At 39.9% G+C, this 19606-nt stretch overlaps 1 protein-coding gene across 1 annotated transcript in view; it reads left to right on the forward strand.

The window, feature by feature from the left end:
- The window catches only part of CPA6 (carboxypeptidase A6), an 85417-nt gene that overhangs the window by 53125 nt on the left and 12686 nt on the right, over positions 1-19606 (forward strand). The window contains exons 4-8 of the mRNA XM_055704597.1: positions 2620-2734; positions 3673-3774; positions 4590-4694; positions 18619-18729; positions 18967-19057. Of these exons, the coding sequence (XP_055560572.1) occupies positions 2620-2734; positions 3673-3774; positions 4590-4694; positions 18619-18729; positions 18967-19057 (524 nt within the window). The remainder of the gene's footprint in view (positions 1-2619; positions 2735-3672; positions 3775-4589; positions 4695-18618; positions 18730-18966; positions 19058-19606) is intronic.

The raw sequence follows: 19606 nt of genomic DNA on the forward strand, positions 1-19606 counted from the left end.
AATTGTTTTCCTGTGCTTATACAAAAAATGTCCCCTGCTTACTGTGTCCCAGCAGTTGCATTCAATCTGCTGCTGTTCCTGCTCACAGTAATCACCTGTAATGAAATGACAGAGGGCCATTTTATATGTGTTATAAACACTCCCTCTACTTGAAGAACTTTACTTAGGTTGCAGAGTGGAGTATGGAAGGGCGAGAACTGCGAGAGTGAAAGGTCTCTGCAGTTCACCTGAAACAACGTGCTACAAATACTAGGACAACATTACATTGATCTTCCACAGGGCAAATTTCCTCTCTGACATTTGGTACACAAGTTGTGTGTACTTAGAAGGAAGCCAGACAGCATTTTGTCAGCTCCAGACTGTTTCTTTGCTCTCCATCTTCATCTCCCTGCTGCCCATTTTGGACTCCTTGTCCGCTGGATCCCAGCCATCAGAAGCAAAACGCTGCAAAGCCTCAGACAAGCACGTGCTTGTCCTGACAAGCCTCCCGAGATCTGTAACTCAGCAAAAGCTGGGAGGATTCGCCATGAGAGCAGCAATAGCTATAGTCTGGGAGCGGCAGGAGCGGGGCTGCCAGGGCAGCGGGGCAGAGCCGTGCCCACAGCACAGCTGGGGTGGGGACCGCAGCCCGGCGCTGAAGTGCTGCTCCACAGCCAAGGGGGTGAGGCACCAGTCAAGATTTCATACAGGTCCTTTTCTCATGGCTGTTTTTCACAGTATTTTTTAATTTTATTTTATTTTTGACACCCTATTTGCAAAGGAGTTTAAATTGCCACATCCCTTTTGGAAGTGGAAAATCTGAGGCAAACACCACGTAAAACTTCAGCTTAATGGAGTGACGCTTGCCTAAATTACGACAAATTTCTAAGGGCAGGAAACATTAAGCAGCCCTAATAATGAACAAGGTGAACAGCCCTCGCCTTTAAGACAGGCTTCATGGTCCCAGTGTCCCATGACAAGAAGACGGTCATGAAAAGAAGCCAGGCATCAGATAAACTCTTACTGTGCCAAGTTGCCTCAGTTGTAAGTTCTCTGGCAATGAAGCCACTTAGGTTGCGTTCAGACCTGAGGGATTTAAGATTGCCTTTGTTTTATAAGCACATATAGTACACAGTTGTTTAAGAGTAAAGAAAGAGTATCAAACCTCATTTGCAGTACAGACACAGAAACAATCTGGAGTTGTGAAATTAAATCTGTTACTATAACAGTGTGAACAAACACAGCTTGATCCTGGTAGGTACTTACACTAATAAGAGTTCAGCAAAGCAGGCACATATTTTTTTAACATACTAGATGTCCTAATGGCTTGAATAAAACCGCTGCTAATCTAACTACAGGCTTAAATGCGTTACAGTACTGGTCTTAGAGTGTATACCGCTTTGCAAGTCAAGACTATAAGCTCTTAGTTTGCTTAATGAAAGTTGCTGATGTAGAACAATGTAATTCCTAATGATACAATTAGTTCACTAATACATTTGAAGGTGTGGATAACCTTTACTTGGACATTATATGTGGATAGACCTGTTATCTTTGAGATATCTGCTGCACAGTTCAGTCAGAGTGAATGCAGTTTCTTTGTATTTTTCTCAATCATCGCAGCTAATGCCTGTAAAACTTTAAAATGTTGAATGTGACCATCGTTTTACAGGCATGATGATTTAGTGGTATGGTGATTGCACATTGCCATGCTTCGGGAGAAGGTGATAAAGAAGGATAACTACCACTTTTACAGTGATGCTGTTATTGTTCTCAGTGACAATAGTCCCAGCTCCTGCCACTGCGTGATGGAAAGGATAAATGCTTCGACTTCTCCAGTATAATTCTATTTCAATATTTTCTGTATTATATTTTTATATTGGTATCATTATTTCATTTTGCCATAGAACAGGAAAGTTTTCAGCTTACACCACTGTTTCTGCATTTTGCTCTTAATGCAAAAAACCTCTCAATTTTTATGCAAATTTATTTAATTTTCACTTAGGATTGTTTCATGTTTTTCCTGGGTTATTTTAAAATAACTGACAAACAATTATTGCAGAGTAGATAATGTGAACAATAAGCCACACTTAAGATTTTTTCTTTGTTGTTTATTCTGTTTCAGACAGAATGATAATGCCACCAAGTTCTTCAGTATTTTGTTTTCCCTCTACAACTTGTAGGTATATGTGATGTTCCATGTCAGTAAAATAACTCCCGAGAGAAAGTATGTGCATATTTTTCTAAGCCTAAAAAGATTTTTTGAATGGTTTTGAAATCAATTTTTGAAGATCCATCAGCACATAGTATAACTGAATTATAAAAGAAGGCAGCAAATGCTGCTCCATAAACAAATTACAGTGGTTTCTTCACATTGGCTACATTATTTACATCATTCTCTTTTATTTACTTAAGAAGCTCATTGTGGTTTTTGCAGGCACTGATACATTTCAAAGCAGCTGGAATATTTATTTAGCAGCATATATTCAAATAAGCCTGAAGCACTCTATTGTCAAAATATAACAGATGAAGTAATGTCAGGATGGTTTAACTCCTGCTATATTTCTTCTAATTATGGTTGTTCTGCTTTAGCCTGTGTGTTCTACTAGTTTTTCAGTAATACCACTATCTTTTCTTGCCTAGGATTCTCATATCAGACCTACAGAAAGCAATAGAAAACCAAACTGGATCTAGGACATACAGGAATCGAAGGTCCCTCTCTGAGTATAACTATGAAGTGTATCACTCCCTGGAAGAAGTATGTGAAAAGTCATATTGTTCCTCATATCCACCACACTGTTGTTTCTAATAAGGCTAAGATTTCACTCTCACTACAAGTTATGGTTAGCTATTCATCTTCAGAAGTGTTATAAATGTTTCTTTCTCAAAAATATTCACATTCTTAAAAACACATATTATTTTAATATTTATATTTAAGGCTTGTCTTTACATGTAACTATCTTCGACAGCTTCTGAGTTTTCTTCTTGACGTAGGTCTTCTACTCTGGTGGAATAAGAGATTCAATGAGTGATTAGTCTCACCAAGTCGTTTAAGTAAGCAATATGAGCAAATGCTTAAGTATTTGCACAAGACGCCCAAAGATTTAAAAACACTTAGATACAAATTCATATACAAGGGATACTATCCTGGATGAAATCCGGGTAAATAATTTCTGCCAATTTCAGTATGCTCACATACACAGTTTCAGTCTGCAGCAGAACAAAGTCACTAGGCTGAGCATGGAGAGTGCGGCACCTTAGTGAGATCTGGTGCCTGTGAAACAAATATTGTGGGCATGTCAAGCTGTTCACCATCCTGTGACCTGGCAGTGACTCAAGACCCCTAGAAGACTCAGTGACCTTCTTTGTTCATTCCATTAATACTTAGTGGGAATGACAGATTAGCCCCATCCCCAGATTTTCGATGGACAGCTAATGCATTCTGGTAATATCCAACAATAAAATGGGAAAAAAATCCCATGTGACTGAAGGCTGCATCCAGCCTCTGGAAATAGGGTTATGAGGTCCCAATGGTAGTTCAAGTGTGAAAACAAAAACAAACAAACAAAACAACAAAAAAAGACAAAAACTACAGGAAATATACAAAGGACTGGGAGCTGAGATTAATAAATGTGTTACGGTTGCTTCCCATGAAATGCAAAGATTGAAGCAAGGATTTTATTTCTGTATTTGCAGATCCAGGGTTGGATGTATCATCTGAATAAAACTCATTCAGATCTTGTTCACATGTTCTCTGTTGGAAAATCCTATGAAGGGAGACCACTGTTGGTTCTCAAGGTAAAGATTAGGTAGTCGTCAATAAGACTAAAATCTGGAATCAGGGACAGACTTTGTTGCTTATGTTATAGCATGTATGCTAGAGATGCAGGTTAACAGTGTTTCCTAAGGATGAGTTGCTAAGACACAAGTATCTCTGAATGTTATCTTTATTAAACAAAAAAAAAGCCCAAAAGCTGAAAAACTAAAACCCAAATCCTATTTACTTGTATTGGATATGCATGGAAGGAGATAACAGGACAAGTTCAATTAGCAGGATTTGGATTTAAAGGAATTGGGAAGTTTTGTGTTTATAGACAACTTGGAAAGCAGTTATGCTGGAGAGGGACCCTAGAGGTCTCCGGAGCCCTTCTCAGCATCTGCCAGATACTCTTCCTCCTCAGCTACTAAGTAAAATTTCAAGGCTGTGTGTTCTCAACTCAGATTATTAGGACCACAAGTTAGAAGGTGTCAGCAAGACACAAAAGAAATGTTGCTTTCAATGTACTTTCTTTACTCTGCTGTTGCAGAGTTCAGAAAATTAGATTCTGCATCAGGCTATTCCTATAGCATTGTTTTTCCTCACCCTGCTGTATGTGATATTTGAGGATATCATTCTTCATAAAAGAGAGATTTTCTGTAGATCAGCTTCTTTATCTTGGCATACCTGCATACCTTTACCTTGGCCATACCTTTGAAAACAATAAATTTGTGTGCCTTTATACAAGGAAATTCAAAACAGTTTAGTGTTTCTAATATTCTGTTATTTTCTCATTATTGTGTTTCACTACTGTCATGAGATCCATTGATATTTCTATGACTATTCACACTTCAAGTTAGGTAAAAGATCACGGCCCTACAAGAAAGCTGTCTGGATGGACTGTGGGATTCATGCAAGAGAATGGATTGGCCCTGCCTTTTGCCAGTGGTTCGTGAAAGAAGTAAGTGTTTAATGAAATAGTCATGCAGTTCCTTCAGTTCAATACACATTGTGATTTTGCTATAGCCAATCTAACTTATTACTAATAAGAAAAACAACTAGCTATTGTACTGCTTTTTTTAAATTATTTGTAAAACACTTAAGTGCTTGACAAACGAAGCTGATAGTGACAGTCAGACACAGCTAGGCACAGGACAAAAAGATGCCAGGCACATATTGGCAGACATATGAAGCAGGATTTTATTCCAAGACCTAAAAATGTGAAGACTGTAATTCTGGTAATGGTCCAGGTAAATCATTGCCAGTGTGTACTGTTTCAGATCAGTTCAGCAATATCTTTGCTTTAAGGACTTAGATTAAGAAAGACATTTATCTTTTCTGTAATTCTATAGGAACAGGAAGCTAAAATCATAGAATTCTTTAGGTTGGAAAAGGTCCATGCTGGCAACTGTGTCATGGTTTTCCTGCTGCACAGTGGTTTCCAGCTCCTCCTGTTTGTTGCCCATGCTGTGTGCATTGGTGTAGATGCACTTCAGCTGGGCTATTGATCCTGCCACCTTTTTGAGGGGTAAAACCCTAATTCCTACGTGACTATTCTCAGGCACTTCCATGGTTTCTAACACATAAGTAACCCCTTGCATCTTTGCTGGTGCATGGATCTCCATCCCCTACCTCCACTGAGACTACAGACCAAAGGACCTAGCTAGCACACTGTCCCTCAAACATTGGTGTGCTGCACCTGGGGCTTACCTCTAGTGAGCCTGGGTTTATCCCTTTCCCCCTTCAAACCTAGTTTAAAGCTTTCAGTAAGCCCTGCTGAATCCCGTGCAAAGACCCTTTCCCCCCTTTAAGACAGGTGTATCCCGTCTGTCACCAGCAGGCTTACTGTCGTATAAACTGACCCATGATCAAAAACCCCAAAATTCTGCTGGTGACATGAGGTTTGGAGCCAGGTATTGATCTGCTGGCTCATCTTCTTCATAGACAGATTTCACCCAAAATGATGGGTTTCATATTCTCCAAATATCTAGTGGTTCCTTCAATGCTTCTTTGATCCTAACTTACTGGATTTATGCTCACTTTATCTTTGATGTCCAAGGTTTAGCCTTCTTACCCATCCATTTGCCATTTTTCAAGTGATCGGTGAAATCAAATGGCAATGGAATTTTGCTTTCCACTTGTCCATGACATTATTATTTTTTAATATCAGCACTTAATTTCTTCTAATTTGGGATTCATTTCAGATGCACGATATGTTTGCAGGATTTTGACATTTCCCCATAGCCAACAAACTTTTGTTCAAGATGGGATATTAGCTCCACAGTGGAGACTAACTTGCAATGCAATTTACGGAAGTCAAAGAAGGCTTCAAAAAATGCAACAGTGTGCTCTGGGTATTTTGCATACCATTTTTTGTACGAAATAAGGGATACAATTATTTTTTTTGCAAGGTTCTTCCTGTAAACACAATTTTCTCATTTTTCTTCCACCCCATCACTGTAGAATTCTACAATGTATTAGTACCTCCTCTGATTTAAAAGATCTGCCTTTGATTTTCTGGGATCTCTCCACTCAGAAGAAAGATCCTGGCCCTGTAAGTCACTTCATACAGAGTAAACTTCTGCATCACCACCATAATGCATTAGCTTAGATGATCATGTAACCATGTATGGCCTTCCCTCGCAAGTCACAGCAGCATATAGGGCAAGTACAGAAATAATGAGGCCGCTACAGTTTGGGTGAGCCTGTCAGCATGGCTGCTAATGCTTGCATAGGCTAAACCAGACCCAAGAACCAATCTCCAAATTTCAGTGCGCAATGATGGTGTGTCCTCTTATTAGGACTTGTGTCAGTGTAAAAAAAAGACTTTGCAGCTATTTCTGAGCAGGTTTCCTACCCAGGAGAACAGGCTGCAGGAAGATGCTTGAGACAGATGGGCAGTGGTGGGAAAGCGTATTGCTCAAGTACATCTTCCTTACCAAGGTTTTCCCCATAAAGCACTACAATGAGGCAGCAAGGTAAAAATCACAAGGTTTCTCTGTAGAGTTTACAGCAGAATACAGGCTGTGTATGTGTATATAAAACCCTTCTGGTTGTTATTTGAGGTCCTCAGAGAGCAGCTTGCTAGTAAGACTGTGGTGCTATGTTAAAGCATTTTCCTAGATTAAAGAAAGTTTCTGCAGATTTCCTGGAGACTACAGGAATGTACCACCTTTGTGTGCCCATCTCAGTTCTGCACTGCCTTTGTTCACAAATTACATATATTTTCCTCTTTCCTGAGAGCAATATTTCAATCCAGCATTAAAGCAAAAATCATCAGGATAAGAACACATTATGCTCACAGTTTCCGTCATTACATTAAGAATGACTGGGAGAGGAAGAGAGACAAGATGATTAGATTGTTTGGTTTAGGATATTGCCTTTTGCATTAAATTAATTAGACATTTTTAGTAAGAACTCTGGGAAAACTCTCTCTCTGTGCTTCAAACTCTGCAATTCTCTTTTGCTGGTAAAATTCTCCCTTGAGCACCTCTGCAGCCCAGCAGCCCACTTTCCATCCTCCCTGGTGCTTATGGGCAGTTCTGAAAAAGGGCAGTCAGCTTGGAAACAGATTTTTCCTGGCATGTTTGTTGTCTCTAAGAAATAGCACCACAAGCCCATTGATTTAAGGCAAGCAAAAGGAAATGTTGGATTTATGTGATGTTAGCTTCTTTTCTAGCAGCAACAGCCTACGTGCATCCCTTTACTGGGCAGGCAGCCTGAAATACTTTACTGAGCTTCCACTTCATCCTGTGGTCTGTGTCACTTGTTTTATTGAAGTAGCCATACTCCTGTGTACAACTAGGCTTTTCAAGTGATTTAGCTTAGAAAACAACCTCAGTGTATGAATGTCACTTACTGTTCAAGCTCAAGACTGGGTGCTGCAAACTTGACCAGATAATTCCCATCCAGCTTGGGAGCTCTCAGCACCTTGCTTGCACCTCTGGAAGCATCAGCTTCTGCGTGCCAGTGAATTTGCTGCAAGCAATGGGAGACACCATCTCCCGTAGGGTGGAGGTGCCACTGAGCATCTGGCTGCTAGTGTGGTTTGTCAAGGTGTGGGCAGTGACACCCCGCTTTCTACAGAGCATCTGGAGTTGTTCAGCTCAGCAGGACACAGCTCCCATCTGTCTAGAAATGCAGAGCACACTAAGGCAGATCAGACTTGGGAAATGAGGATGTGAGGCTAGTGTATGTGAAGGCAAGAGGCTGCCTGCCACACAGGCTTGTTCTGTGTTCAGGCAAGTACAATAGTTAGCAGAAAAGAACAGATGAACTAGAAAAAAAGGGAGAAAGGTGTAAAAATAGAAGTTAAAGATTAAAAAGAGAAAGAGAATGCACAGGAAAGGGGTTTGCATTATGTGATAATATAGTTGAAAGTGCAAAACCAGCATGCTTGCATTTTGAAACAAACAAAAGGAGAGTGAAGGCTATTGTTTGGTTTGGGAGTCTGATTTTTTTGTTTGGTTTTTTTATTACAATCTACTCCAGCATGAGTTCTAGCCTTGACTCTCTATTCCACAGGTCTAGGTGTTAATAACAGAGTCACAGTTTGTTTCTGCAGAAGGCATCCCTGAATGCTTCTAGTCTCTCAGCTTAAGATTATCAGATGTTTTACCAGGGTTAACAATACTGACAAACCCTACCTCATGGTCACTGAATTTCATGTCAGTAAAGTGGATGCCCTGCACACACAGGTTTGGAGCTTTAGATACCAGCTAACAAGCCACAGAGAAATGTCTGTGTCTATATTGTAGTAGAATGCCAGTTAAGTTACAATGGAGTTCCACCAAACTTCAAGCCTTACTCTGCTGGAAAGGGGTGGAAAAAAGGCCCTGACTGGAAATATTGAGACCAATGGTGGAGTAGGGAAGCAATAGAAACTAAAAGGAAACGGAACTGATTACATGTGGCCTACTTTGAAGGCAACCTGCAAAGATAAATGAATCTAATATAATCCATCCACAATGAAATATTGGGGGGGGGGGGGGGGAGGGGGGGGGCCGAAATAAAAAAGCTTTGTTAGCTTAGATTTTTTAAAAGACTACACGGAATCTAATCATACATTAAAATGTGTTAGTAAATATTACAAACTGGAAAGAGCGGGAATCTATTATGCGTTATTACTTTGTAAAAAGCAGTAGAGCTTAGACACAAAATTTATCAGACATAAAAATTATTTATCCAAAACTAAATAGTCCTCATAGAAACAAAGAAGCAAAACCTATAGACTTTTTCAAAAGTACAATTATATATGTATATGTGTAAATTAAGAATATTTAACTGCTCTTCATTGGGTGTGCAGTTGTGGGAGGAGAAGCAGAATTCAGATATCTAATTATCCAGACCTCAAATTTAGGTTTTTAGCATTATTTTAAAAATCTGAAATATGGTTCATAGGCTGCTATTCAAATTAACATCAAAACTAGATCCTGTTTCAGTTTTAGTGGAAGCAGATGAGGATTCCCATTACATCTGGTTTGACTTTTTCCCTCTAATAAATGCTGCCATTTGATCCATGTCAATGATGTATGACCTTCATCCAACGTTCATTCATACAACATTTTCAGAAAACAACATCATTTTCAGAAAACAACATATAAGAGATGTGTTTAAGGTGCACTATTCTTTGTTTCTGATGCAGGGATTTGTATTTCAAGATTAGAAAATTCAACAGATTTAATCAAAAACCTTCAAGAAGCAAGCACTGGTTGTACTTCCAGGCAAAATGTTCTAAGAATCCACTGGCAACTGTAAGGGAAATGTCCATTAAGATCAAGTGCATCCCTCTAAGGCAGTGGCCTTATCAGGGCCTCAAATGAAGGTGCAATAGCCTCACACTTTGGAAATGCAGTAATTTCCACCATCACCTTCTCCCATCCTCAAAAGTGGGCCTTTTTAGGAAGAAAAGAAAACTGACATATGTTGACCAGATACAGTATATCTGCATCTCAAATGTGAACTTTGGCATGCTCTTCCACAGACTCCCTAGGCTCTTACATTTTTCAGAAGTTTACATCTTGAGGACTTTCCTCAAAATAATATTGCTGTTCTCTGAATGTGGGTCATCTTACATTGCGTTGCACATAGCCACTTTTCTTTAGTGTGTGACTGTTGTGGGATTTTTTCCAGGGTGATCAGTGCTACTGTCTGCTTCTTCTGCGGCAGAACCTAGCCAGTGTCTAAGGTCTTTGCTGAAAAAAGTGTTCAGAACTACTTCCATACTTTCTGGATTTGATTAAGGTGACTTGATAAGTTTGGTTCAGGCACTGACTTTGCGAGACTACCCATGAATGTTCCCTCACCCCTATCCACAGGCCAACTAGAAAGGAGCTGTATAGTAGAGGAATCCAAATCCATACCTCTGAAGCCCTGCTCATCCTACAGCACTGTATCATCCCTTAAAGATGGTCCATAATAGCTGTCTCATCTCAGAAGAATCCCAAATCTGAAAAGAGTATCAGTATGCTCTGTATACTTTCATTTGTGAGATGCATGGCTGGAAGTCCAAATTCTGAAATGTGGGTGTTCTATGATCCCAATTATATGAGTTCCCAAATAATTCAAGGTGATGTGTTTGTGTTTTATGGTGCACCCAGGGAGCAGACAGGTAGCCCCAGACAAAGAAGTTAAAGATTGAGGGCAGATTATATATTTTTAATTTTATTTTTTATTTTTTTAATGCTGACATTGGTATTGATTGCTGCCAAAACCACGCCTGAATCCCATCTTTTCACTCCATAATAATGAGCTAAGAGAGACACACAGACTGTCCAAGATACAAAATGTCAACACCTGCCCCTGGTATTCTGAGCTTGAGTCTGATTTATGAGTCATCTTGTGGGATGCATACTGCCAATTAGCCAGCCATTAGGCTTGTGGACCAGGCCCCAGAGACCAGTCTTTACCAGGAATTTTGCAGGGTTCAAGACCTCAGATTCTTCCACAGGAATGTTTATGAAGTGCTTGACTGTAATGACAGGATACCTGAAATAACAGCACATACACAAAACTGAATAAGGACAACAGTGCGATCAGACACAGGGCCAAGCAGCAGACCCAGACAGCGTCAGTGTTAAAAAGGGTTGGCTCTTCTCCTGCGTTGTGCATGCCATATGGTCAGAAGGCCATAAAACTGTAAATATTCTGACTTTAAGATCTGCTGAAAGTCAGTGTAGCACTAATTCTGCAAAATTCCTTAGTACATGTCCTGATGGACAAAACATCTGCAATATGCTGCATCAACAGTCGGAGCAGCACTCAGTCATTCATTCCAGTGCTGAAGCCGACAGACACTGTCAGGAAACCAGCTTCACATTTTGGATCATTTCTGGGTCTTGCTGAGCTTCATCAAAAATGGTAATCCTTTAGGAGTCAGAAAATTTATTTCCCCTTGCTATCCATAACTACCAGAGCCTCAAAATGCTGTCTGATTATGAAATCAGGTACCAGTTTTTCACCCACTTCAGATCTTGGGGGCTGTAAGATAGTTATGTGAAGCAACACACAAATGTTTCTTAAAGATCATATGCTTGACCTATCAGTTGTCCACAGGCTTAAGTCTTTTGAACAGGTATAGCTGAAATGCCACATTCCCACAATCCAGGATCTCTGACTAAAATTAGATTAAAGGCTGCTCATTGTACCTGTATTTAGTTATTCTTTGAGACAATGTAGTTACTTTGCCCCCCATGATAGGCTTTCCATGTCCATTTTTTAGAGTTCTCCAAGCAGAAGTTTTGAACCGCGGAGGAAAGGACGGACCTGAGTGCCTCTCCCTGTAAGGCATACATACACTGCTGCTCCTGGGGACAGATACAGCACTGCTCTTAACGTATCTTTGAGGGCTGGCTCTCAGAAACCTGAAGAGCTTTTGAAATAATTTGAAATATTCCAAAGTGATTCAGAGGCATGCAAGGCCAAAACAAACACTGTACTTGTAGCTTTTTCCTTTCACCCTGTTGCTGGATACATTCTTTTTTTCCAAGGTCTGTTCCCTTTAACTAAAGCTCTAATGTTGGTTTGACTTGAATTTTTTTGTTGCTTTTTAAACCATCACATCATTCTGCTGTATGTAATCTTCCTATCTGGGTTTTCCTCCTGTTCATCAATTTTTAGAGCCTTCTTGTTTTAGGAAGGCCAGAAGCGTCTAAGGGATGTATCTTGGCCCCCTGCAGCCTCCTTCACAGCTGCCAGTGATGAAGGCACAGTGAAGACTGGGCTTTTTTCACCCTGAAGGACCAGTCACCTGGTGACACATCTCTACAGGAACACTCTGCAGCTCTTTCAGTAAATGCAATACAATCACTGAAGATTAATTCTTATTTTTTGCCAGACTCTAATCTCCCCAGTTGTCTTTTTAGCTGCCTCACCTCAGAAAAAATTTACTTCTCTGAGTGCTCCCTATATATTCATTATCCGGAGGAAAAGTCCATCTGTTTCATCCTGCAGCATCTATATTTGAAACACTCAGCCTTACTTATCTTTAGCTACCTCATTCTTTTCTGTCAGGAGCTTCTGCCTCAAACACTATTTGTTTTTTCTCCACAAGAGAGATCACCTCTTCCAGCCTCTTCACTCAGTACTTCATTCATCAGCCTTTCAAGAGCAAGAGGTGCTGGTACAAATGCAGAATCTCTTTTATCCTCGTGATATTTTTTTTTCACCCTCCAAATGCTGTTCCTGATATTTGACATTTCTGTGTGGCAATCACACCTATGTGCATGTAGTTTCTGTTTCTGCTCAACATCCCCCACTCCGCTCCTCAGCTGGTTCAGTTCTGATGTAGTTCAGTTATTTTGGCAGCCATCTTCTATCCCACTTCACTCGAGTATCTGCATCTCTCCAGCGCATCCTTGCTACTGAAAACAGAGGTTACTAATGTGCACCGCTTCTGAGGGGAAGGAAGATAAAGCAGCAGTGAACACTACGAACAGGAGTTTCCTGGACAGGGCCCTCGGTTGTGATGCCGTTTTTTTTTTAATGGAAAAATCTAACCCAGTGCCGAAAAGATGGAGTGCAGTACCGTGGTATCACCACACCGAGGCATGTGATGCATTGTTTTAAAAGCTGCTGATGCAAACCGTTTTCATGCTGTGCAGTATTTCTTTCTCTTTTGGTCCATGGTGGATTTTCCCAGGTTCTACTGAACAGTAAGGCAATTTAGAGAAGGTGTTTTCCTTTCCTTTGGCATCTTCACAATGGCAAAAAAAAACCAGTTAAAATGGTTTGAAGTTTTCCTTTTCCTAAAGGAAATAAGTACTGCATTATTCTCTTGTGCAGTACCAACAGCAACTCAGCTGCATCCTCCTGCCTCCCCATGATCTTAAGACGGCAAAAATTGCTTTCGTTTTGCTTGCAGCTATTAATTTTTCACAATGTGGATACATCTTGATAAAATAAAGGTAACCCTGCAGCTGTGTTGTGCCTGTAGTAGGAATTCTTCAATGACACTTGCCAGTGCAAACTCCTAGTTGTAAGACTAGGACATTCAAATTCTACCCTGTGAAGGCTTTTAAGCTGTTGAGTACGTTCTTCCTCAAGGCATGAAGAGAATTCACATTGTTGTTCCAACATATTACTTGTCCTAGGGAAGAAATTCTGCTTTATATTTTAGCAGTCCACTCCTGTATAATGATGCTGAGTAATTAGGGCCTCAGTAAAACTAATGATATGAAGAAACATTACTGAATATGAGAAAGAACTGTGGAAGAAAATTCTCTGTGTTGGACAATTTAGGTGTTCCAGAAATGGAATTACAAGCAATAATTTGCATCTTAATTATCTGACTGTATCTCAACAATTTAATTAAACAATGTATTCAAGTGAGTTCTGGTGGGTTGCCTTCAATATGTACTACCCTGGACCAACATAACTAGGATGTAAAATTCAATAATTAAACTTTTTAGAGGTATACATCTCTGTGGGTCTCCACTAAGTTGGTGGGCATTAGTTTCATACCGATACTAGCAGAGAAGTTTGTGTAACCCCTTTCAGAGCATTCACAGTGCTTCAGAATCACTCAGGCCTTTCCCTTCCCTGCTGGGCTGTCCTTGAGTTATTTGGGACCTACAAGTGTTTTTTTATGTACTACCTTTCAGAATGGAACCAAAACGTTGCGTCTCCTATTTCCACTACGATCTGTCTTAACTATACAGCTTCTTCCCCACAAGATCCTGCACTTGCTTGGGCGGTCCCAGCCTTGCGCAAGCTTCCTGGAACTGCTGTTTGCTTCGCTAACACATCAACTATGCCATCATCTCTCTGCCTCTTCTCTGCTTCAGCATCTTCTCCTTTTGCATCCTTAAGTAGCAGCATAAGCAAGCCTTTGGGATCCTGCAGGTCCTTCCTGTAAGATTTTTTGTGGGCTTTCTTCTCAGTGTTGCAGAGCAGTTGCAGCACACTCATCTTTCTCAGGTGTTGTTTCTGGGCTCCTCCTGTAGGAAATGCTCCCAAAGAGGGAGGAAGATTTTGCTAGATATTAAAAAAACATCTGTGTTAAAACATGTGTGTTAATAAATCACACACAATTCAAGCTTCAGCCTTGAAAATGTGACCCTTTGTTTTAAGCCATTTGTTTTTAGATACTCAGCTGTATCTTAGTCTCAATAACAGGCTTTACCACTCTGCTTGTGATTTGAGTGCCAAAACAGGACACTAGCAGTAAAAGGGGAAATGGACATAAAAAAAGATACACTGCTTCCAAGTACAAAGACAGAGCTAACTACTAATTTGCCAAACTGGTAAGTGGCAATGAAGGCATGAATGGCAAATCATGGTGTCACCCTGCTAAAGTATAAGATGTACAGACAATAGTAAAACATTGTATGTTACCAGCAGAAGGGATGTTTTCACTGGTATCTTAATAATGGCATGCAGTTTTGTTGGAGGCAATTTTATGTGATTTCTGGTAGAACAGCAACAGAGTCAATCCCTGTGCTAAAACAGTAACTGTTTAATTCAGTGTGATTGTTTAATTCAAAACCAGAAACAGCAAAAGCTGATTGTTACCCTCCATTTAATAACAATTAATTGTGGGACAGCAAATCATTATTAAGCTCCACTGCAATTTCAGAGTTTCTCTCAACCCTGTCTCCTTGCTTTGTCCTTCTCAGTCAATCCCCTTATTTTATAAAAAGCCCAACTGCATCCTAAATCCATTTTAAAGTCTTGCTTTTTATTGCCTTGGCAGTTTACAATATAGCTCTTTTGTTCACTTCATCCCTCAAATTAAATTTCCTGTGGACCAGATCCTCAGGCAGCCAAAGCTGGTGTAGCTTTATCAACAGCCATCACTCTACTGATCCAGATGATCAAGCCCCCTCCTATTAATCATTGGTCCTTTCCCCCGTCCCCTGGGCAGATTGCTTGCATGGTGTTGGCAGGGTTCCTGTATCATCTGTTCATTCACTAATAACACTATTCAGCATTTATTGGGCCAGTCTGGCGCTCTGCACATTCAGCAGCAAAGCTGCTATTGATTGCATGATGGGGAAGCAGAAGCAAGCCGTATAAAGTCATGTTACTTTGTATTCTGGGAGCTCTGGGCAGACTAGAATGCAGTTAATTCACTAATGGTTTATATTTCTCTTGCTTGTGTTGTAGTGAAGAGAAAATTTTTCAACACTGCCAGGGGGGATGGTTCGCGTGATAGTTGTTTGGAGGATTTGAGAGTCATGTCACAAAAGACAAGTTGTGGGCTTCACTCCAGCAAGGACACACCTTAGTAACTTCAGGGCACATTGCCAAAGACCTCCCAGTTAAGGGAGGTAAGATTATACAGTCTGTGTTGCCTGATGACATATATCAAAGAAAATCACCAGATAAAAACAGTATGAAGAACAAAATCTTTTCAGCAAGAAAGAGTAAATGTGATCGCACTCCAGGTTACACCATCTACACTCTTGCTTTCTATGAAGAAGCCATACCACATCCTTCACATTTTTAATGAAATGCTACTCTAAACCGGTAACCAAATTATTAAGAAAAGCCATATATGCTTTAAAGAACAGAATTGAATGATTGATATATTTGGCTCTAAACCAACTTCAAGACTAAAAATTTTTAAGAGTATTACTGGAGACTATAATGCTTTCTGAAGTCTGTCCTAGTACTTTGTCAATGACAGCAGGCATTAAAATAACACAGAGTATGAAAAATGAAAGAGTATCAAAAATGAAAGGGTGCTTTGCATTTTGCAGTCTGTGTTTTGGTTTGGTTTTTAAATGGTGGTGCTTTTACCTCACAAGAAAAGTATATTCTTCACAGGGTTTAAAAAATATCGAACATTAAAAAGTCTTAATTCAAATGTTTTCATTGTGTCACTTTTTGAAAATGTAGAAAGGTTCTGAAAAATTTTCAGAACTCATTCTTGCAATTTTTAAGGAGTGTATTACCTTAAATGAGTTATCTGTAGTTATTTTAAGAAGATGATTTTAAAAGTGTTTTAAGGAGTTTGATCTTACAGCACTGCAGTTTATAATACAGTATATAACACTGCAGTGTAACAGAATGCATGTTACATTACACATGTAACTGCCAGCAAAAGAATGGCTAACATAAATACAGATACAAGCAAATATGCCGATCTCATTATCACCGATATGTAAATACCCAACATGGAGACACAACCTGAGCTTAATTTGTTAATACTGCCTAAAACCAGAAAAGCATCAAAAAGTCAGGTAAGTGGTGTGTGGTACCTTATTTCCTCCCCAGCCAAATTACTTCTCCCTGAAATAAGCACGATAGAAAGGTTCATTTTCCTTGACTCAAGTTTTGGAGCACACTTCAGTTCTGTTTCCACTCTTTGAAAAGTGTTACAGATTTAACATCCATACTTACTGTATAGGCTCTTAATCCTGTGAAGATTTGGTGCAGGGCTAGTTTAATGCACTGAGTAGCCCTAGTTACTTCAGTATGTGTTTTCTGCATGTGGAACACCAGTGAAACAGAGCCCTTGTTTTCATGGTCATTATTTTTGAGTAACCATTGCTTTCCGTTTTGACAAAATTACTTTTTACTATAGCTAGAATCCCCTGAATACCAGTATTTTACCCAAATGTATTTGTAACCTTTATGTGGCTTCGTAATACAAGTAAATTGAACGTAAATACAGTACCATTCCAGCTAAGGATTTTTGAAGAATTTCTGGCATGTGGGCCAGGGGACCTGTGACGCCTGCACTGGCCGAGGACTTTCTCCCAGGCAGCCTGTACATCCACCAAGCTTCCCTTCAAAAGCCCACTGTCGTCCTCTTCTCTCCTGTGATAACCCTGCCCTCTTTCAGCATCTCATCCCACCCTGCAGTGCTCCACGCCATGCTGTATGCTGTCCCAGCTGCTGCCAAAATCTGATTTCATTCTGTGCCGTGCCCTCTTTGCCCTCTATTGCTGAGCTTCCCCTCTTGCCTGGCTGAAACAGAAGAGGACCTCAGTGTAATTGTAATACGAGTTGTATTTTCTTGGCTATTGAAAGTAACTGAGAAGCAAGAGAATAGGGTCTTTTGAACACCTTTTTCACGCACTGGGTGTCTCAGTGGCTTTGCAGGGGGATCATGCGCTGCTTTGGATCTGTAAGTGAGGCTGAAGGACCTGCATGTGCAGAGCACTGCTGGGAGGGAAATTAAGGCTGGGTGAGAGGAAAGCAGTGCATGACAGAAAGATAGTTAATGAACAGCTCAGAAAAAGTGTAGGTCCTCAGTAAACAAAAAGATGTTCAGACTCCTCCATGAGTAAATTTCAGACAATACATGTCCAATTGGATGGGTATTTCATAGAGATACTCCAAAAAAATGTCCGTCAGCTCCCATGGCAGCTTCAATGCTTTGAAGAGCTACATGATTAGGAGCCCAGAAGTATCAAATTCCCATACTTTACACTGTTGCCTGGCATTTGTCATTCAAAAAGCTTTTAGCTTACAGCAAACATTTCCCTTTGTGCCCCCAAACACATGTTACTTCTTGGATCTGAAGGGCCAGAAATAACTGCAGAGCAGAAGGCTGTAATCACAGCACCAGGAGGAGAGGAGTCAGCCTCAGGCATCCCTCGAACCCAGCATCACTGTGATGTGCTGTCCGCCTGCCAGGTGAAGCACTTGATTCCTCACCTTACAGAATCGAGACGTAAACTTTGAAGGATGCAAATTTGATTCCCAGCTATGACAAGGGAAAGTTTTTGCTACAGCATGTGGAGTCCAAGCTTCCTGAAACTAGGAAAGGAGCATTTCTGGTACTAGCAAACAGAACTGCTGAGGAGCCTCTGGTTTGCTGCATTTTCCTAAAACTTAGAATGGAAAAAAATACTTTCCCTACCTAGACTTCCTCTATTAACCTTTATACTTGAGGTTCTCAAGTAGAAGGTTTTCTAAATTATAAAGGAATAAGCTGCATATATTGATGATTGTGCACATAGTAAATTACTTTGAATACAGCAAAAGCTTGTGTAATGTGAACCTTAAATGTTTTAAGACATGCTCTGACCAAATCATTACCTGGTGGAAACAACAGCACTCCACTGTCTTGCAGGAGCTAAACTTACTTCCTAAACTAAGACTCTATTCTACTGACTTTCAGTTCCTATGTCAATAAACATTTTGTATGCATTTGCTTCTCTGTAATATGAGTTGTATTTTCTTGGCTATTGAAAGTAACTGAGAAGCAAGAGAATAGGGTCTTTTGAACACCTTTTTCACGTGTTCACGTGCTGCCTTTAATCACATCTGCAGGAAGATGTCAGCCTTTCAAGTACAGCTCTAAGGATGTCAGTGGTTCTGTGAGATCAGGTCTCTGTGCTGCTAAAGGGCATGTAGCTGTCACCCTGTCACAATACTTAATCGGGAAATTATTTTTATTATGGAAACTACTTTCTTTGGCTTTTCTGTTTTAGGCTCTTCAAATGTACCAGATTGATCCTGCCATGAGGAAGATGCTAACTCAGCTGTATTTCTATGTCATGCCTGTATTTAACGTGGATGGATATCATTTTAGCTGGACAAATGTAAGTAGTATCAGTAGTATTACTCAAAAAATTGTTCAGACAGGAAAGAGCGAATGGTTGTTACATCATTCAGAGATGACTTTCTGTATAATCTGGTCTATCACTTTGTGGCTTGCAAAATGGAAGTAAATTATTCCAGTTAAAATATGTTTATCATGGTGGATTATTATGTGTCCAAATAGAATTTTTCCAAAATATAGTAATACTGCTATTTAACTATTTTATAATTTATGTTAGGATCGATTTTGGAGAAAAACAAGATCAAAGAACGCAAGGTTTCGGTGTCATGGTGTTGATGCTAATCGCAACTGGAAAGTGAAATGGTGTGGTAAGTCTGGAGATACTTTGGTCACCAGTTCGGATTACCCTGTTTTTAATTACCCAGCAGAGTAAGTAGGTTAGGGCACATCCATTGTGAAGCCGCAAGCCAGGGCTCAAATCTTCCTCCTAGTTTCTAAAAGATAAAAGTTCTGAACTTTGGAAAACTACATCTCATCACAAATAAGAAGTTTTCATGGCAAGTGTGGCAAAAGTAAAAAAAAAACAAACGCACATACAGCTATTCTGTGTTTCTGCAGTCAAGTAAATTGAAGCACAGTATTGTGCCTGGCCTGTCACATTACCTGACTACAGCTTTAGGAAACGTTTCAAACTTCATTTTATTTAATTTGTCATTTCTCTGAAATGGCTTTAGCTTTGGAAATGTCAGGCTTGCTCTGTTGGCCTCACAGAGAAATGTCTGAGAATATTTTAAGGCCATTATTATTAGTGATCTAATAAAGAAAGAAGGTGCTTCTATATGCATGGAGATCCAATATTAAACTCCCAGCAGTTCTGTAAATATTTTCCTAAAAATTGACCTCATTTTGGCATAGAG

This window comes from Falco cherrug, chromosome 3 (assembly GCF_023634085.1).
Source record: "Falco cherrug isolate bFalChe1 chromosome 3, bFalChe1.pri, whole genome shotgun sequence".
Lineage (NCBI taxonomy): Eukaryota > Metazoa > Chordata > Aves > Falconiformes > Falconidae > Falco > Falco cherrug.